Source organism: Electrophorus electricus, chromosome 24 (genome assembly GCF_041902795.1).
Source record: "Electrophorus electricus isolate QZ-2024a chromosome 24, ASM4190279v1, whole genome shotgun sequence".
Lineage (NCBI taxonomy): Eukaryota > Metazoa > Chordata > Actinopteri > Gymnotiformes > Gymnotidae > Electrophorus > Electrophorus electricus.
The window spans coordinates 7,661,707-7,682,711 of record NC_137520.1 but is presented as its reverse complement, the minus strand read 5'-3'; the positions used below and the strand labels follow the sequence as shown (position 1 = coordinate 7,682,711).

At 46.0% G+C, this 21,005-nt stretch overlaps 2 protein-coding genes across 5 annotated transcripts in view; both read right to left on the bottom strand.

The window, feature by feature from the left end:
• Nucleotides 1-7,183, bottom strand: part of phf20b (PHD finger protein 20, b) — a 12,908-nt gene extending 5,725 nt beyond the window's left edge. The window contains exons 1-10 of one of the 2 annotated variants that reach the window (XM_081707148.1): nt 6,995-7,183; nt 4,180-4,282; nt 2,790-2,961; nt 2,596-2,680; nt 2,339-2,415; nt 1,648-2,137; nt 1,194-1,295; nt 918-1,058; nt 696-755; nt 332-568 (exon numbers count right to left, since the gene is read on the bottom strand). In XM_081707148.1, the coding sequence (XP_081563274.1) occupies nt 332-568; nt 696-755; nt 918-1,058; nt 1,194-1,295; nt 1,648-2,137; nt 2,339-2,415; nt 2,596-2,680; nt 2,790-2,961; nt 4,180-4,262 (1,447 nt within the window). In that variant the 5' untranslated portion in view covers nt 4,263-4,282; nt 6,995-7,183. The remainder of the gene's footprint in view (nt 1-331; nt 569-695; nt 756-917; nt 1,059-1,193; nt 1,296-1,647; nt 2,138-2,338; nt 2,416-2,595; nt 2,681-2,789; nt 2,962-4,179; nt 4,283-6,994) is intronic. The other variant, XM_081707149.1, reaches the window with a different exon arrangement.
• Nucleotides 7,184-11,712: 4,529 nt separating this feature from the next.
• arhgap46b (Rho GTPase activating protein 46b) overlaps nt 11,713-21,005 on the bottom strand; it is a 53,414-nt gene continuing 44,121 nt past the window's right edge. For all 3 annotated transcript variants that reach the window (XM_035522396.2, XM_081706630.1, XM_081706631.1), the window contains 5 exons: nt 16,859-16,932; nt 15,695-15,894; nt 14,124-14,215; nt 13,742-13,911; nt 11,713-13,634 (listed from right to left, as the gene is read on the bottom strand). In XM_035522396.2, coding sequence (XP_035378289.2) covers nt 13,440-13,634; nt 13,742-13,911; nt 14,124-14,215; nt 15,695-15,894; nt 16,859-16,932 — 731 coding nt within the window. In that variant the 3' untranslated portion in view covers nt 11,713-13,439. The remainder of the gene's footprint in view (nt 13,635-13,741; nt 13,912-14,123; nt 14,216-15,694; nt 15,895-16,858; nt 16,933-21,005) is intronic.

Genomic DNA, 21,005 nt, shown 5'->3' with positions numbered 1-21,005 from the left:
ATAACCACGCGGCAAAACCCTGGAGCTAATAGTTTGCTCATCTGCTGGGTGTGAGGTGAGCAGGGGAAGAAACATTCTGGGAATGTGGAAGGCCGTTTTCCGACGAGGATACGGTCATAAAACGCTCGACCGACAACACTCGGCACCATCAACAACCTCCAAACGTCGCCAACGCCCTGTTCAAGCTCAAGTGAAAATCCCGCCCGGTCTACTTCCATCAGGGCACCTTAGCCCAGTTATTTACGTTTGCAGAAGCATCCACACCACAGTTTATACCTGAACAGCTGTTAATCCCCGCCTGTCCGGGGGAGGGGTGTGTGTGCACGCCCACCTAGCGATGCGGAAGCTGTGCGGCGTCTGCGGGGGGTCTCCTGGTGGTCGGGGGCGTGGGCTGGGACCCCACGCGGGGGACTCAGGTCGCTCTCCGAGTGGTAGTACTTCATGTGGTAGTGCAAGAGGGAGGCCTTGCGGAAGGACTTGGGGCAGCCAGGAACCTGACACTTGAACGGGTTATGGTCCAGCTCGATGGACAGAATGGGTGGGGGCTGGTTTTTGATGACCCGATACACTGGGGTGGGGTGAGGAGAGAGCATTACGAGAGAGAGAGAGAGAGAGAGAGAGAGAGAGAGAGAGAGAGAGTGTGTGTGTTTGTGTGTGTATGAGAAAGACTGTTGCAGAGGTGTAGCGGTACTCACATGGTTCCCTGCTGTATTTATTCGTGGTTGGAAGGTGGACTTGCCTTTGGAGCAACGTTGCTGGGAAACATGACAGAAATGATCAGATTCCATTTATTTCTCTGCAGTTCAGCACCACACAGTCACGCGCTTTGATAAAATGTCCTAAACTGACATTTTTCATAATCGCCGCCCAGGTTATCAGACACACACAAACACACACACGCGGACACACAAACGCACCAAGATCAGAGGTGGGCCCAGTTTGTTCTGTAGGTTTAGGGTCCTCTGGGCGATCTGGTTGGTTGTGGCCATCCTTATTGTCTAAGCTCCCTGGAGCAGAATCAGATCTAGCAGACCTGATCTGTGATCGTCCGTTTCTGTCTGCATGGGTGTGAGAGGCAGGTCTGTCAGGGGCGTGTGAGGAGTACACAGGTAGAGACGGGGGGGAGAGAGAGAGAGAGAGAGAGAGAGAGAGAGAGAGGGAGGTGGAGGGAGAGATGGACATCATGTCTGGACCTGTGCTGGAGTTGGCTCTGCTCCTCTTGGACGGAGGCGTCTGGCCCGCAGAGGGGCGTCTCTTCCTCAGTTCCGGCACGTTGGGTCGTTCTGCATCTCTGCCTGCGAGAGGCGCACAAGCCAAAGCTCCATATGACTCAGCATAAATAAACATGAATAAAAGATCCTGCTGACCATCATCAGACCCAGAGCACTCGAGCAGGGCATGTGCACCACACTATACACTACAACGTGCCTTTACGTTGCCAGCGCATGGTGCTGGTGAACATCGTTAAAAAAGTGGCCATGCAAATATAAACACCGGCAGAAATTTTAGCTTGGGGAAGAGCTTCTCACACACACACACACACACACACACACACACACACACACACACACACACACACACACAGAGAGAGGTAAAGAGATCTTTTGCCCAAGCATTTGGATAATATTCATAGAAACACCGCCCTACCCTCGGCTGCCTTTCCCCTCGTACGCCTGGCCAGACCCGAACTGGCTTCCGTTGTCTCGTCTTTCTCCCCACTGCTCTCCCGGCTGCCGTTGGGAAGTGCTCCAGCTTGCTGCTCCTCCTCCTCCTCCTCCTCCTCCTCCTCCTCCTCCTCCCTTCTGTCCGCTTCTGGCGCCTCCTCTCCACCGTTCCCTGCCTCCCCGTCTCCGCCGGGCGGCCCCTCCCCGTCTCCGCCGGGCGGCCCCTCCCCTCTCCCGGTGGTGCTGTTCGCCTTGTCCTCCTCTGCCCTGCCAGCACCATCCCACGGCTCGGCAGGACCCTGCTCTGCTCCCGCGAGCTCTCCCTCCTCCTCCTCGTCCTCCTCGTGCTCCTCCGAGTCGTTGTCCTGGTCACTGCGGTCGCCGATCTTGTCCGTGCTGTTTTCTTTGGGCTTCCAGTCGTTCCTGGGGGGGCCCTGCCTGCGGCCCTGTGACCTGGCCTTGTTGTTCGAGCCCTGCGGGACACAGAGAGCCTTTGGGTGAGCCCACCTCTGCAGGACCCAACCGTCTGCACCCTTTATCTCAAGACTCCAAGACGAGACTATCGACAAAATACAAACGTAATATAAATATGGTAATAAGTCTAACACAAATAGTAGAACTCCCTATTCCCCAATCCCTGTTCCGCCTTATCGCCGCAGCAGAGGGCTTCTCACCTGCTTCCTGAAAGGCTTGATTTTTATTCCCTTCACACTCTTGATGACGCCATCGAAAAACTTCACTGTGTAAGAGTCTGAGACGGAGCAAAACAGCCATCAGGTGTACAGCCGGCACACTGCTGCATTCAATTCCATTCTCCTGCTAGACAAACTACAGCTACGCATTTAAGGCCATTTGGTGGTGACCACAGTGGTAAGAAGCTCATAGTTAGTTTGTATTTAAAAGGACACCTCCACCCCCAGGTACCACGCACCATCTTTATTGCGAGAGAGGATCTTAGCAGGGTAGTAGCGGCAGTCTGACCAGCAGGCCAGGACTTTCTGGTTGATGTGAAAGCCCTAAAGGAAGCGAAAGACAAGCATTACTGGGAGAGAGAAGCATTACCAGAGAGGCCGAACTGTAACTGTCCGAGTAAACCAAGCGACTATGGGTTTTGGAGATGGTCACCGGAGCTGTGCTGTGCTCCTGTAGGCCCTGCCTCCGCAGCTGGATGCGCTCCACGGGCCTCAGGTAGGGGCTGCTCCAGTCAAACCACTCGTCGTAGCGGTGACTCCACTGCCTGTAATGGATCAGCACCTTCTCGTCCTCGTAATCGATCTTCTCAATGCTGGCAGCATACCTGCACAGTCGTCATGCGGGAAAAATAAATAAATAAAATGCTGTCTGCTAGTGAAGAGTTCCAAAAATCTGACCTTTCTCAACGATCCAAACGCTACAACCGATACGGTCACCAAATACTTTTAGGATGTTGGGTTTTTTTTTTTCTTCTTTCTACGCCGAGTGTCAGTTCAAGAGGGCGGCCAAGGTTACAATTGCAGAATTTCTTGATCGATTTTTACAAAAAAAGCGAAAGAAACCTATGCAGTGAGCTGTGACATCACACATCCAAATCATCAGGCACTTTGGTAACACTGCTGATCAGAGCTCCAGTACAAGATGTCAAGGACTTTTCCAAATGAGAGATCACCATGGTAACTGTGCAGAGTGTCCCATCACAAACACACCTCACAAATGGGACGCTGAAAAAGATCTTGGCCAACAAAACTTGAGTTTGTGTCTGCAAGGGACCCACATGGGGGCAAAATTGGGTGAGTACACCTACTACAATAAAGCAAAAATCATCAGACACTGCCATCATATAAACTTGATCAGTGTACCTGCCTCCCTGGCCCACCAGAGGGAGCCCTCAGAGGCCTTAAAATACATCCGCACGGGTCTAATATTACCGGGCATTCCCGAAGCATTCCTTATGATTGCAAAATATGGTTTTAGATTCTTACTTCCAATTCAAAATTGGGGAAAAAACAGCTTTATGCACATATGCTACATAATAAACACACGTCTTGTCGTATAAACTACAAGACTATTGATTGAAGCATCTGTTTTTTCATTTATGTGTGGTTTGATATATGCCTTTATTTATGATTTGATATGGAACATTCTATTGCAAGAATCCGGCGGAGATTAGGCTTCAGTTCTCCGCTGGCCTTCAGATCTCTGCTGTCTGACTCACTATCTACATCTTTATACATCTCTCGGTGCATCTCCCTTTCTATCTGCCACTATCCATGTGAATCCATTATGGACACCCCGCGGTCTGTCATTCTCCGACAGGGGTAAAGGACAGGGAGACGAGGTGAGCGAGTGTGAGAGCACGGAGCGGGGCTCGGACAGTTGTGCCCGAGTCAGGGCTCATAGCGGAGCGGAAGGAGAGGAGGAGGGGGAGAGAGAGAGAGAGAGAGAGAGAGAGAGAGAGAGAGAGAGAGAGAGAGAGAGAGAGAGAGAGAGAGAGAGAGAGAGAGAGAGAGAGAGAGAGAGAGAGAGAGGAAACACTAACCAGTTCTTCAGGCTGTCCCGGGCCTCCAGTGGCGCCCCCACCTCAAACGTGATCCCCCGACGGTGAGGGGGTGTCTTAGTCATGCTGTGCGCGTCCTGCCGACCTGCAGGACACAATGGAGGCAGTGATGGCACCCTCTTCCCTTCGCAAGTTACTATTCCACTGGTGCTAATCCCCCACTCTTCTGGCACTCAGCAACTCTCACACCCACGCACAAACATTCACCCATAAACAACTACACACACACACACACACACTCATCAAACACATTAACATACACACACACGCATGCACACATGCGACAGATATTCATAGTACATGCGGAGTTTAATATCGTGAGTCAAAACCTGAGTCACTGTACAGTTAACTTGATACAAAATAAAACAAAACAAAAATAAACAGATAATTTTGGTTGCCCAAAATTGCTGCATCTCCATATCAGCTACTCCGCACACCCTTTTACCCAAAACAGGAATCACAGTACACTGATTTTATATGTAGATGCTGTTAAGCTTTTTAGCTGCACACCTACTGCACTGCACATACAAATTAGTGTTCAAAAAACATTACTGGACATCAGTCTCAGCCACAAAAAGGTGCTAATTATCACTTATCATTTTCTGCCAAGAACTTGTGTGGGTGTGTGTGTGTGTGTGTGTGTGTATATTTTATATATATATATATATATATATATATATATATATATATTTTCTTTTTTTATATTTATAGCACGCTTGTTATCTGTTATTGAAGAGGTACCCTAAAGATGCCGTGGGAGTGGTTCAGCTCTTCCTGAGCAGGGCTTTAAATAACAGTAACTGTAAAAAACTGCACATCAGTAAATTCAGAGTGTCACACTGTAACCTACAATCAGATTCTGCAATGTCTCGGAAAATCCTCCAAGCTCAGGGCTTGGGGTGGGGGGCGGGGTGGGGGGGATACTGAATCACAGCAAACTGGGAACAACCAGTCATCATGACAACGCACAAGACTGCGACACAAAGGAAGACTGCGTTCATTCGCTCCCTCTAGTGGCAGGGGCCGCAGTCTGGCGTGTTCCCGAGAACCTTTTGCAGGCAGACCTGAGCTCCAAATCTTATAATCAGAGTCTGCAGACCCACTCCATCACTGAAAGCAGCAATTACACAGGTGGAGGATCTTACCCAAGCACACTGTTACAGTGAGACATTTTTTAAAGAGAGACGCTCAGAGTTGGGCAGTCCAAAGGGGATAAATCTGAGAGCCTTAATTGGGATCTCTTACAGCTTTACATATTCCAAAAGTAAAACCAAAATGCACAAGTCAGCTACTGTGTAATAACTGTATAATAACAGGTACTCATAGTTCGTCCACAGGCAAAACAGAAGTTTTTTTCGTTGATATCAATAAGGTGCAACTGTTTTATTAGGTATACTAATCAAATACAACACATTATAAAAGCAAAATGCAATAATAATAATAATAATAAATTTAATCTCTATTAATCAAGGTAACACGCAATTCTTTAACTCCGCTTTATTCTATAGACCGTTTCCATATCTCTACAGTGCTTAAATGATATTATTACAGATAAGAAGCACCGGATTAGCCACGTATTTGGAAGCAACAACACTGCCTTTAGGAAACGGCAACATTTCGTCTTTATTTATAACATTTCCGTGAAAAGCGGAGCTACGAGCGTTTCTACGAGCGTGACTTCAGGCAGATTTGGTCCAATCCTGTCCTCTCACGCAGGCGCCGTGCGTAGTCACGTCAAGGAGTCCAAACCGTCTCCCATGTGCCAAACAACGCGATCGGCGTTTAAAATCGCGGTGATCCAACGCGGTTAAGACAGAGAGGCACAGCGAGCCTCGTCCGAAACGCCTTCTTCTCCGTGACCAGGGCGCAGAGAGCGGTCTGAAAGGCGCAAATGGCGCGCAATAGCGTTTCCTCCTCGTTGTTTACCTTGTCAAAGCGAGCGCCTCGTCCCCGTCCGAGTTTGCGAGAAAACGCTCATTCGCAACGAACTGAACGAGAACAGACATTTCGTACGCGCAGACGAGGGGGAGCACCGGCCACGAAAGACAGCAAATGAATACAGCTGGCTCCGCGTCTTCAAACTTTTCCTCCACTTCGCATGCAAAAGTGGAGAAACGTGGGCGCAACGTTGTCAGCGAACGTGTTCATGAGCTGCCCTAGCATGCTGTGGCTAGCTACGAAAGAGAAAGTGTAAGCACATAAACGGCATATTACATAAGCAAGAAGTAACGCAGACAAATATTTAAGCACATATCTGGATTATATCAATACGTTATCCTATTTAGACATTTTACATTGTTCGCCCGCTCGCCACGATGCACACGGCTAGCACAAAAGGTGATTGGCAGAGAGCGCTGACGGATGCTGATTCGAGCGATCCGGTTGGTTCAACCGGCTGCCAGTCAACTAGGAATTTCTCAGCGGCCTCCTTTCGGCCTACTCGATGCACGGGACTGCCGTAATTATGACTCAGGAAGACGAGGCACAACTTCAACCAAAGTCATTTGCTCGTTCAAAGACGGCAGCACACATTTAACGCGCATCGGGCTAAATCGGAGGTCGCTAGCTGCCAAACGACCTGACGCACGCATTTATTATTTTTTTTCCTTCCAAATGATTTCTCAGTGCCGGTTAGCCTCAGAGGAGCACATGCACAAGTTTCGCTTAATCATAACAGCAGCAGCATCATCACCATGGATAACATTTTATTTTGATCTATTTTTAATTTACACTGAAGTCGTTTGTCTACATTTGCATACACTCGCGTTATGTATAACGGGGGGAGAGAGCCGCTTACCTCAAGTTGCAGGGCAGCTTTATTCCAGGTCTCTACATAAACAGTCCTCAAGCGCTGGCCGAGTCCTGCGAGTCGCGTGCGTCTGTTATCCACGCAGTTTGTTTTCTCCGGCGAGGCGGCGCGAGCCAGGCCGGCGCTTACGAGGTGGCGCTGGGTCCGCGCATGCGCGCCAGGGACTCCATTCTCCGGTCGCGTAATTTTGCTCGAGTGATGCCCTTTTCGGCTTTTGCTGGTATTGCACTCTCCGGTTTTTTTTCCCCCTTTTTTTGGTTTTGTTTGTTTTTTTGGGAGGGGGGAGGTGTGCATCTCCAGAATTAATTTTCAGCATAATTTACGTTCATTTAAGTGGGTTATTACATTCACACCCACTCGGTTATTTTATTTTAAACCGCCATAATGTATTCTAAGCAGTCGACGCCAGTGAGCTCACGTCCAGTCTATTCAGATTGTCCCTCTAGCTGTTTTAGCGCATTCTGCCTGGTCTATTACACGCAATGGAGGCTTTAACTTGCTAAGAGTTTAGTTAAATATCCAGCATATTCTGTTTGTCTAACGGTGACGACTAGGCTACGTTGCATAGAGTAGACATAGTCTTTGAAATCACCACATTATGTAGGCTATATAGCCCAAGCAATATCTTAGGGGATAAAGCATTTTAAAAATACTCACTTGATGTGTTCTTGTAACGCAGTTGGTTTTGATTACATTGCTAACTTATTTCTTATAGAAATCGGGGGATGTTTACCTTTGCCAATAACACGCTTGTCTTGCTCAACCTCTAACGGCAACGCCATTAAGCGCCAACAGGGGGCAGTGTTAGCCAAAATTTACAAATTGTATAAAAATCTTTGAATAAATTGAATTGATTTAATGCTTTTGTACCATATCATATTCCCTCTGTAGGAGAATTAAATTTAGATTTTCAAATAATACATAAACAGTTTGCAATTTAGATTTTGAGTTGGGTATTGTTTGTTTGTTTATTTGTGTATTTTTATCCAATCCAATACTGTATGTGAAAATTTTGTTACCTGAATGTGGAAAATCTTACTGGTTTAGGGTAATCATCTGTAAAATATAAATATGGAAGAATAACAACATCACCAACAAGACATCAACATTATCCAAATATAATTTAAAAATAAAATAATTCTGAATATCTGAGAGGGAATGTGCAAAAAGCGAAGGAGCGTTCTCGTGACTAGAGATGAGTTTTGAATAAGTTTATAGGACGATGGCAATCCAACATGTGTTTCCGCCTTAAATGCTACTAAACCTACCAAATTTAAACTCTAAACCTAATACATCTAAACTCTAAACCTACTGCATCTAAACTCTAACCCTTCTACATCTAAACTCTAAACCTACTACATCTAAACTCTAACCCTACTGCATCTAAACTCTGACCCTTCTGTATCTAAACTCTAAACCTACTACATCTAAACTCTAACCCTACTACATCTAAACTCTAACCCTACTACATGTCAACTCTAAACCTACTACATCTAAACTGTAACCCTACTACAGCTGAACTCTAACCCTAGTACATGTCAACTCTAAAGCTAATAGATGTAAACTCTAACCCTACTGCATCTAAACTGTAACCCTATCTAAACTCTAAACCTACTACATCTAAACTCTAACCCTACTACATCTGAACTCTAACCCTACTACAGCTGAACTCTAACCCTACTACATGTCAACTCTAAAGCTAATAGATCTAAACTCTAACCCTACTGCATCTAAACTGTAACCCTACTACAGCTGAACTCTAACCCTACTACATATCAACTCTAACTCTACTGCATCTAAACTCTAACCCTATCTAAACTCTAACCCTATTACAGCTGAACTCTAAACCTACTACATCTAAACTCTAACCCTACTGCATCTAAACTCTAAACCTACTACATATCAACTCTAACTCTACTACATCTAAACTCTAACCCTATTTAAACTCTAAACCTACTACACCTCAACTTTAACCCTACTACATCTCAACTCTAAAGCTACTACAGCTAAACTCTAACCCTACTACATCTAAACTCTAACCCTTCTACATCTAAACCTGTTGGCAGTAGTGATCTCACCTTTCTTTGGGACCAGCTGGTTTCACACGTGCAGCTGATCAGACAGCATCGCAGCATATATATAAGGCACAGTATATTTCCTAAAATAATTAAACTCCGTGTTAATATTATCAATCTTAAGGCATAATATTTGTGAATTGTTCAGTAACTACGTTAAAACTTAGATTATATAAATGATTATAAAGTGGTTTGAGGCTAGGAAGGAGATAAAGTGAAGAATAAGACTTAGGATTCAACCTTTTCACTTTGTAGTGAGATTTGAAAAGGGAAATGGAGCAAAACAAACATAAGCAGTAGTATGAAAGGCTAATCTTATAAATCATTGGAAGCAGAACATGCAAGCTCAAAAAGCATCATTACAATATTTCAATACAAAATAATACCCATCTACATACAAAGCATCACAACAACCACAGTAAAAAAAAGCCCATAATTAAGCAGAGGCAATTTAAGGGGGCAACAAAGAACCAGAGACTTAAAACTGGAAAAAATGATTACCCTTGTATATTCTTCCCCTTTCTCTCACACACATGTGTGGGTGTTTCACAGAGGTCTTTCAGTTTCCTGTTTCTTTGGAAATCTTGCATACTGTAATTTTGTCTACCTCTACATATTTAATATATGTGTGTGTGTGTGTGTGTGTGTGTGTGTGTATAAAATATTGAGATTTGCTGAATCATTCTCCACTTTAGTGATTTGCAATCTTGCAGTAAACTTGCAGTTTGCAGGATTTGCCAGTTCATATCAGACTGTGTATTAAAACTGGATTCAGATTATCCTGGATGCTCTGCGTATGTACTCTCAAACACTAGGAAGGCTTCATTACTGAGTGACCACACGGAGGCTTAATCTTGGTTTGGCTGAATTTTTGCTGACCGCCTATTGGGTCGGCCTAGAAGAAGCCTTTTCACTCACTGATGGATCTACAGAGTCCCAATGTTAGCATGCTTTAGAAGCTATAAGAGAGAAGCTGTAACAAGCAAAACATGTAGAAGTTAAAGAAAATACATGGAGGGCCATAGCATAGCAATCAGTACTTTTGTAACACATGCTGTTTGTGGTTCTTTTCTGTTTAAGTGTATCCTAGTCTGTTCATGGGAAAAACCACCAACCATGAGCTAGCTAGCTGCCATTGATTACTGAAACGCTTGTGTGTTTATATATAATTTTTTGATTGTCTGTTGCATCAAAGGCATCAACCTTGATCGGAACATTCCACTATGTTAAAAATCTCATGTTTTTGTCAGATAAAAAACCTACTTGTATATATAGGCCTTTATTCTAAATCAAGTAGACTAGCACAAATAAATAAATAGATAGTTTAATGATACAGAACATTGATGTAATACTTATCAACCAATGCATCATTTGATATGGCCTAATATGAGAAAAATAATGTAGAAAGGTAAAAATGAACCGGCCTGTCCAACGGAGACACTGGCCCCAGCCTGCACAAGCTGATGTCTTGTTTTGAGGACAAAATTCTGACAAATGAATGTCTGTAAAAAAAGGTTGGCTTTTTTTTTTTAGCCACAAGAGGGCAGCAGACATCTACTACGATAACACACGTTCCTTTTGGATTTTTTTCCTCCACACCATGTCCTGCTGATGGTCTGAGATCTTTTTCAAATGTGGCATTTGCTGTTTGTTTATTGCTAGTGTGGAAACGTGTCGTTCAGACATCAAAACCCCTTGATCGCCGCATACTTTCTGACTGCACACACATTCCGTCTCACTTTCTGGCTAGAGTGCATGTGTCTACACGCACAGCCCTCTGCGGCGGGATCACGACTCCCCATCTTTAAATCCTGTTAAGTGCATGAAGAAGCGCTAGCTGGGACACACAGGACAAGAAGATCCCGTATCCATATACTGAGAACGTTACACGTGGATCAAAGGGTTTCTGAGCTGATTAGATTTCCTGCCACGTCATCCTTTCTTCAGCAGACACAATATGGTTTACATCTTGATGGCATGGACAAAGAGTTTATGACTGACTGAAAGACATTCAGAATCTAAGACACCTGTGTAAGTTGGAACTTAAAGAGTTGTGGTGGTTAATGGGTAGAGAAAACTCTTGTCTTCAGTCACAGCGCACGCGCGCGCACGCGTGTGTGTGTGTGTGTGTGTGTGTGTGTGTAGTGGTTGGTGGGGTTCTGACCATCTGTATGTCACTTACCTTACAGGCTAAAATGGATGGTTTTAAAAAGCTAAATACTTTATAAGAAACTGGTATCGTAAGCAACAGAACAATCCCCAGTACCTACATGTATACTTTCTTACATGACTACATGAGTGAGGGAGAAATGAAGGAAAAAAGATGCTCGGGACACTTTTCTTTTATACAATCCTGCAAATGTACAGATTTTATTCTTTCTTTGAGAATGGATGGAAACTGAAATGCACATCAGGTGTGTTGCCCTGACAGCCACTGGCCGCTGTGCACGACACACGTGTGTGTTTACAGTCAGGCTCAGAGGTTATCAGTCCCTGCAGGAGTGAGAGCGACCCAGAAATGGGGAGGGATGCGATTAAGTGCAATACAGGGGGAGTCGACAGCACACAGCTTCTGGGTGACAGTAATCCACTACAGTCCTTTTGACCGTTCGACAGAATTCCCCAAAAGAAAGGGAGGATTACATTCAGACCAAGAAATAACACACACACCTGAATGGACGCGAAACATATAAAGTCGGGGTAAAGACACGTGTGGAGAGAAGTGGAGAGCACACTGCTATTCACATATGGTCATATATACAGAATAAGAGAAACTCCAGTGAGATGGACGTGCTGTTCTGCCCTCTAAGACGTCGGTGCCTTTCTCTTCTCCCAGCGGGGGCTGCATTACATCTTCCAATCAGGTTGCTCATTTCAGGAGACGTGCGACTATGGAAGCAATGTCCCGAAATGCTCCTGCTATGTCAGCGATTCCGACCGGAGAGGCTCTCTCCACCGCGGGGGGCCCAGGGCAGGGTAGTCGGCTCGCTTTCTCCCCAGCAGCGGGGGAAGATGACTTGGGCTGTTGTAAACGTGTGGTAGCATGCTGCCCGGTGCGGATGGACCCAGACGTCCAGTTGTGGAGACCCTGGAGCATGCCAACCTCACCAGATTGTTTTCTGGCTGGTGGAACTGTCTCGTTTGGGGCCTCACCAGACTATTTTCTGGCTGGTGGAACTGTCTCGTTTGGGGCCCCCAAGCTTTAAAATAGAAGTGGGACCTCTGTCTGTGTGTGTGTGTGTGTGTGTGTGTGTATGAGCAAAGGCACTCTAGCACAGCCTCCTGCCAAACCACGAGCCATCTCAGGCCCACACTGGGCGCTAAACCCCAAACTTCGCCTGCTGAGCTAAATGCGCTCTCACCATCCTCCTGCGCCTCTCCTTAACTGCTCTTTGGAAATATGGAATCTCCCCCTTCTCCTTTTAAAGCTTTTGGGAATAGCACAGTACAAAAATACGCTTCCCAAACAATGCTCAGAGTCAGGCTTGCGAAGGGTTTTTAACTGCCAAAGTGTGCGTTCTCTCTCAGTGATCAACAATGAGGAGTCCTTAGTGAACGCATGCCTTTCTGCTGACCTGCTAGCGGCTAAAAATAGCTGGCTGGGCTAGCGGTTCTCTCTCAGGTGGAGAGAGGAGGCCGTGCACCGGAGCCTGGAGAAGACTCAGGCGTTTGGATGTTGGCTGTTATGACGCCATGCACCAACCCCCCCCCCCCCAACCCCGGCCTTTGACACAAAAACGGAGCAGAAGCTTCTTCACAGCATACACATAACACTCGTAACACCCAACACACTCATACCACTTTAAATTACACAACAGGAGGAGCATTGCTCGTGTCTCGGTGTACAAACCCTGCTTTCCAGAGAGGACAGAACTAGTAGTGATAGTCCAAGGAGCCGAAGACCCTGTTTATTTGGTTCGGAGTGCTCCTGCGTCATTCGTAGTCCTGTGTGTTTTGCTTAGAACACTCGATTGTCAGGCGGCTGCGTGGTTGATTCCTGGTGAAGATTCCCAAAAACGAAACGGGTCAAACGATTCAGGGGAAGCTTGGATTCAGGGAATCAGTGAGTCACAAGCCTGAGGCTTTACTTGCTGGTGATTCCAGTTGTAAAAGTCTGTTAGCCGAATGGGGCGAACTCCGCACGGCTCCGAGAGCGCATGGGCCACATCAGAGAAATTCGTCAGACACTTCCTTTAAGATATCCTTTAAGAAATCTTTTGTTCTCTTCTAAAAGCTAAAAAAGACAGAGGCAACCGAATAAGAAGGATTCATTAGAGGTGGTACGAAGTCCCGAGTGTGGGACTGGCCACTCAGAGCTGATTGGACGAGTGGAGGGGTGAGAGGTCAGGGCTGAGGGGTCAGATGAGGCCCTTAATGAAGCTGGTGTCCAGGTGCACGATGAGCATGCGGAGAAAGGACATCTCTTTGCGCGTGTTCTCGAAGATGACCCGTGGCTCATCCGACTGACAGCGCAGGCAGTTGGGAGCCATCACCATGGCCAGGTTGTTCACGTCCATCTTTGTCTTGCTCACGTTCACTGGCTGGGCAAACACCTGTGGGGTTAGATGGTTAGAATTGTATGGCAATATGTAGCAGCAGTGAATAGTGAATTGTCTTAACCCATAATGTGAGTGTGTGTGTGTGTGTGTGTGTGTGATACCTGTAAGAAGTGGATGAAATAGCAGAGCACCAGTCTGTTGAGCTCTGGTAAGGACTGCACTACACTGATGGCTGCCTCAGGGTCCTCGTAGTGGCTGATGCACTGCTTATAGAACGCCTGTGGAATGACTGGCTCCTCCAGCTCTCGGTACCACAGCTTCAACAGAGAAGCTGGGGGGGAGAGGGATAGTTTCTATTACTCCAAATGTTCCACACCTTTCATATGAAGATGAATGAAGAGTAACAGACAGACAGACAGACAGACAGTCTTTCACTCTTCATTTTATTCTTCACAGATTATCACAGGTCGGAAAAACCAACATACACACGCAGCTAGTCAGAGATTAGGTTACAATAAAATGAATTTTTAAAAAACAATTTACCTGGGACGTTAGGGTCTGAGAGATTTTCTGGAATTTTCCACTGGTCCACTTGAAGTTTGAGGGCATTTACTTCATCGATGTCTCCTGGTACCCTGCAGTATAAAATCACCAATATCGTTCTGTTAGCATTTTTATTAACGAACTGGTGCTCACCACTAGGTGGCACTAGTTTACAGCATGCAATCAACTGTATTGATCTTAGACTGGTACAAGGCATGCCCTGATATGAACATTGTTTTGTGTATGGGTGGATATGTATGCAACGCGTCTCCCAGTGTGGGATGCACCACAAATGTTCTGAATAGTTTACTGGAATTAGGATGTCGGGGGCGGCTCCAGTCCTTACTGGACACGCTGTGTTTCTCCATGTATCTGTACTTATTTACACCCAATGTGAGGAAGCCCACTACTCTGGTAATACACAATGGCTCTGACGTGAATATCAAGTGGAAAACACTTCGATATGGGGCGTTGCTCAAAACAGGAGATTCTGCCGACCTGAGCCGATTCAAAACAAGCTGCCCGTGACGGAGTTCCTGAGTGGACTCCCACTGGTCACGGGCATCATAAAAACAGATTATTAGCAAACAGATAGGGAAAGATGGAAAGAATGCGTCTTTTTTCATGTCTGCACACTTATACACACCCTAGTTATGGACCCATATGGACCATATTTACTAAGCACATCTGAATAAGACTGCCGATTGAAGTTCAGGCCTATCTTTGTCATATTTCTGTACTCAGTGCGATGTAAAAAGGCAAGAACTGACCCTGGATCAGTTCTCACGGTTCTAAGAAGTCTGATAAATGTGGTGCATTGTGTTCTCATCCCTGCAACAGCCCGGAATAGAGACAGCACTGTAATTTAAGCTTCTTTGGCTATGAATCTCATTAAGGCAAAACCAAGCCTGACTTGGAGATAAAAAAAAACAAAAAACAAAGACAACCCCACACATATCAGCTGGGCTCATGCACAAACATGCTGCTTTGTTTAAACGGTTAAAGCAATTGATTTTATTTCTCCCTGCCAAACATCAAACAGACAGGGACTTGTTTGGACAAATGGCTCTGGTAGGGACCACCCTGCCACCAGGAGCCCAGTGGGGGTGTGGAGGGTATAAAACTGGACTGAGGCGTTAGTCATTTGTGTCTCAGACATGTGTTTGTTACAGCTTTATAGTTAACTAGACGAGACATTTATATAGGAGAAATCATTAACTCTTTATTACGCTGCGAGTTGTCTTGGTTTTGGCTCTCCTGGTTTGCCATATTTGAGGTTTTATTGGCAGTAGGATGCTGGGGCAGTGGTAGCTCAATGGTTAAGGTACTTGCTGCGTAATCAGTATGTTGCCAGTTTGAGCTCTGCCACTGAGCAAGACTGTAAACCTTCAATTATTCAAGTTCTATTCATTCATAACTTCAAGTCGCTTTGGATAAAAGCATCAGGTAACAGCAGTGTGTAAAATACTTGGGGAAATCCAGTCTGACTGTAGTTTGCCGCTTGCTTTTGCTATTCTCATGGTCAGACTACATTGACGAAAGTCCACGGCCTGGTTCGCTGCGCGTCTCACCTGAAGATGCCTTCAGTCTGTGCGCCGCCCAGGGCCAGCACGCAGTGCGAGAGCTGCACCTGCACCCAGGGCAGCCTCCGCTGGGGGAACAGCTCTCCCTGTCTCTCCATGATCTCCTCCAGGGCACTGCCGAACAGGGAGGGTGTCACGATGGCGTTGCGCCCGTGGTCGATCTCGTCCAGCGTGGGCTTCCGCAGGCCCTATGCGGGAGAGAAGCGGAGAAAGAGAGAAGGGGAATGGGTATGTGGCAGCAGGACCCACGCCCCACCACGGCCCTTAGCACCATGTCCCATCAGCAAGCCGGACGAGCAGTCTGCAGTCTGCTTTTCGTCCACGTAGGGTCTAATGTGCAGCTGCGCCATGTGCCGTTAAAAATAGAGCCCGGTGGAGACATCAGTGGGGAGGCTGATTACAGGGTGGGAACAGGAGGAAGCACAGAGAGGGAGAAGGATCCAGCTACTGCAGCTCTTACAACTTCTCTGTGTTTTCGTGTGTGTGTGTGTGTGTGTGTGTGTGTGTGTGTGTGTAAGTGTGTGTGTGTGTGTGTGTGTGAGTGTGTGTGAGTGTGTGTGTGAGTGTGTGTGTGTGAGTGTGTGTGTGTGTGTGAGTGTGTGTGTGTGAGAGTGTGTGTGTGTGTGTGTGTGTGTGAGTGTGAGTGTGTGTGAGAGTGTGTGTGTGTGTGTGTGTGTGTGTGTGTGTGTGTGTGTGTGTGAGTGTGTGTGTGTGAGTGTGTGTGTGTGTAACCTCCCTCCTCCTCACTGTTAGTGCTACTCTTGCCACTCTCCTAAGGGCCCGGTCCTGTGATTGCTAACACATGCAGGCACTTGCGCGCGCCTGCACTACGTTTCCCAGCAGCGGACAGAGGCCAGCCTGAACACATTAGGCCTCCCTGCTCTCCCTTTGCTGTCATCCTGCAACACGACCGTGTCTGCATATTTCTCTCCGCGACACACAGCTCTGAAATGAATAACCTCACAGATAACCTGCCAAACCACTACTGTTTACCTTGAGCAGGCAGGTCACTTGTAGTCAACCGTCCTGTTCGCCTGTTTGACTTTGCTTGCTGATGTAAAATCCGAATTTCCGAACAAATGTTAAACAGTAGTTGGTAAGGGGAAAAGTATAAGCAGGTCTCAGATCAGTAGTTAGGGTTGCCCCTCTTACCTTCTTGCCCCCGGTCACAGCAACCTTCTGCAGCTTGCGGTAGCAGTATTTGGCATAAGTGCTGATTGGCAGACCTGTGGAGAACATCAATAACTGACAGTGTAATTGACCAATGATAGAGCTTGCTGCTGTAACATCATTAGCCAAGCAGCTTTAGCCAGATCCCAAAAGGTGGGAGTGGAGCTTGCTGAAAGTACAGAGAGTCTTGTGAGATCCACCAGAGTCCACAGAAAAAGATCTTTATGTAGTTTTTTTTTAAAAATATGGATGAGTTTATTATGAGTTGTTTATTATTTTATTTGCTAATAACAGGAATAACATAGGCTCATCCAATAAATAAGTAATTATGCAAAGCCCTGTGTGTGTGTGTGTATTTACATTCACACCTTAGATTAACAGCGGGGGGGGGGGGGGGGGGGGGGGTTCATGGCTCAGGATATTTTACTATGGATGAGCAGGAGTTGAGAAAAATATGCAGTGTAATGCACACCAGTATAGCTAATCTGATTACCAGCACGAGATCAAACACATCGCCATCAGATCTGGACCCTTTTCTAAGCTTCCAGAAATTTTATCTGCCATTAGTACTATACTGGTGTGAGAGGTTTCACACCAGAGAATGTCTGATAGCATTACTAAACATCTGCTGCAGAAATGCAATAGAAAGAAAAAAAACCTACCATCACATTTTTAGCCACAACGGTTTCACATCTCACATTTGTTTGATACCAGAGGAAAGGTAATGAATCATAGTCCTAAAATCGATCTCTGTTCTCTGTGCCTTCTCTGCACTACTGCCAGCCACGGATACTCTGGTCCACAGGGACTGTGGGATCCCGAAAGCAGCGCTGAGGTGTTCTGATGGGAGGGCACGCTCAACTCCTCTGTCCCGCTCTCGGGGAGGGAGAGTCAGTCGGTGCCTGTCTCATCCTGCTTAACAGCTGCACGATGGGCATGAGGAAAGCTCAATCAAAAATACTGTAAATGACCTTGAGAGAGGACAGGTGTGCGAGAGGGAGGGTGGGGAAGAGGTGTGGGGTGAGGAGGACGAGGGTACACGCTGTGGACGCGGAGCGGAGGGAGGGCGAGTCTGACGAGCCAGGAGGAAAGGCTGCGGAGCACAGCCAGGGCTCGTTAAGGACACGTCTTCCAGCCAGTGTTGTACACGGACTCCTCATGTTATTAGGCTGCGAAGACACGGCCGGCATTCAGGGGAGGCATTTCACAAGAGCCTGCTTCTCTCTGATCTTCCTCACACACTGCTGTTACTCTCACCTGTCTCCCTCTCATTCTCCCTCTATGGTAGTGGTTCTTTTCTATTTTCATTCATATATTTCTTTTTAACTCATGTATTACACGTACCGCTCGCTGCTCATAATTAATCTTTGGTAAGCATCGCGGAACGCTCATGCTCTGGATGTGTGTGTGTGAGAGGGCCTCTGATCCAGCCTTTGTAAGGGAGTACACCCTGATATGGTGTGCCTGACCTTTACTGCAGTGGAATGGATTGATGGCCCCTCAAGGAAGCAGCAACCATCTGTCTGTAACTGGGCAGAAATGTAAAAGGAGAATCACACGTTTTTCTTAACCATATGGCTAAGTCTTCTCTGTCTCAGAAGGCCACTGATGGGTTGCAACACCTGTGTTAACACCTTTAAAAGTTTATGTCTCCTTTGCAGATTATTTGTGTGTGTAATTTATATCATTTTTAGCTCAGGTATCATGATTATTGGTCCTGTATTTCATATTTAAAAGCGTTTGCGTTTGTGTTCTTTTGTGGTGCACCATGCTCCTGGATCAACATTGTCTCATTTCATTGCACTCATTGCACTCACTATAAAAAGCCTCATGACTCTCATGCTAGCTCCCTGGCTGTGAGGGCTCAAAATCCACTAAGACTAAGTGTTTCTTGATCAAGACTAACAGTAGACTAATATCCACCACACCTCTCATCTCCACCCTTCTCCTTTCACCTCCTTCCCTCTCTTAAACTTATTAAAAGATTTAGCTCTTCTGTTCAGTGTTTTTTTTTTTTGCATCTATTGCATCTTGCACTCGGCAGTAAGCATTATTCATCTTTTCCTGACAGCATTTCAGTGTCTCCCCTTCTTCCCCCAACTCTCTTTGTCTGTTTTCTTTTGTTTTTATACATCTCTGCCCCCCCCCTCCATATTATTCGCCCTTTGAAAACAAAGACCAGCCGGCTGACACGGTGACTTCAGGCCAGACGAAGGGGCAGAGACTGAGGGAAGGGGTGGAGAGAGAGAGACGGAGAAGAAGGAGTGTAGACACAGGAGAGGACCGTTTTGCATACCAATACTTGTAGCTCTTAACGGCCTGTGTTTAATCCTACAGACTGGAAGGATCCCGCCCCTTCCCAGTGGAGTGCTTAACATATTAACACATTTTTTCTTTTCTACAATACTCCTCTGGCCCAACCCTTCTCTGGCCCCGCCCACTTGCCCTTCACCAGACTACCCCCCCAATGCCTAACCCCCTCCACACTCCAGGGTTGGCAAAGAGAATGAGAGGCCCTTTGAAATATGCTCCTCTTGCACAACGCCATCACTGATGGGCCTCGGTGCTTGCGGACAGCTGGTGGAGGCCCCACGGTGCTCCGCGTGCAGCCTTCCTGCCTCTCCGCACCACCGGCCCCCACCCGGATAACTGACCACCAGGCGGAGCAAACAGGAAGGCACAGAGGGCCTCTGCAAACTGCCCGGTGGAAGGCAAAACCGTGGCCTAGGTAACCGATCTGGCCCGAGTGGGAATTTGGCTCTGGACTCTACTCAGAAAGAACAGTTCATTTCTGCAGTTCATTATCCTGTGAATGGCCACACCATTCAGAATAGTTCTAGGCCACCTGCTTCTGTTATTAATGTACCTTATAATTACTCTAGACAACAAGCTGCAGTCAGTCCCTATATTACCCTAAACCGTACCAGAAATCCCAAAACTTTGACCCGTAAACTGAACTAATTGCAGTCAAGGGCCAAATCCCAGCAAGCGAGTGAGTGATGCCAGAGAATGTCATATGGCCTTAAATGAGACCCTGGCCACAAAAGTCCTGTCTTATCCACTGTACCAACTAGCACTCTAAACAAATACTGTTTAATGTCATATATATATATATATATATATATATATATATATATATATATATATATATATATGACATTAAACAGTATTTGTACTAGCACTCTCAGTATTTGTACTAGCACTCTAAACTGTACCAACTGTACCAATATATATATATATATATATATATATATATATATATATATATATATATATATATATATATATATATATATACCAATATATATACCAATATATATATATTGGTATATATATATATATATATATATATATATATATATATATATATATATATATATATATATATATATATATTGGTACAGTTGGTACAGTTTAGAGTGCTAGTTGGTACAGTGGATATATATATATATATAATTAAGTCAGCACTGTGTATACATATTTACCACCTGGAAAAAAAATCCCCTTTCGTTTTTTGATGAGCTGTTGTCACGTTTTGAGTGTGTGTAATGTGGTCAGATCCTGGGCTCTGGCCCAGATGTGGCCCTATGATTGGTCACGACAGGTCAGTGAAATCAGTGAGACCACAAACATGCCACTAAACACAATGCATATGAGGCTATTGTATAAACAGCACAGAGGCCCATCTTGACTCAGCAAATTACAGCCAATCGAGCCTTGGGTGATATCTAGACACGCCATGCTGTCCAGTTTTGAGCCGTCACCTGTCGTTTGCAAATGTCCCTCAGACATCACCATACACGTATAACTACAGACAATCAGATGCTCAAATTAACTCTTTGAGGGCTGAGCATTTGTTTCTGTTCCTGCTCTGCTCCTCCTCGCAGATGGGATGGAGCTCCATGTCGGCTGTGTGGACAATCAGCACGCAGGCTATTTTCAGAGGAAGAGCCTTCGTTATTAGCAGCTGGCGCTCTCCTCGACGTCCTGAGTGTGTTTGTTTTTCGAAGCCGGTACCCTCGAGTGTGCCGCTCGCGTGAGAGGGAACAGGGAAAATGGGAAGAAAGGGAAGGGGAGGAAGAAGAGATGAGGATTGAAGAGGATGGCAGTTACTGAGGGTGTCGTTCAG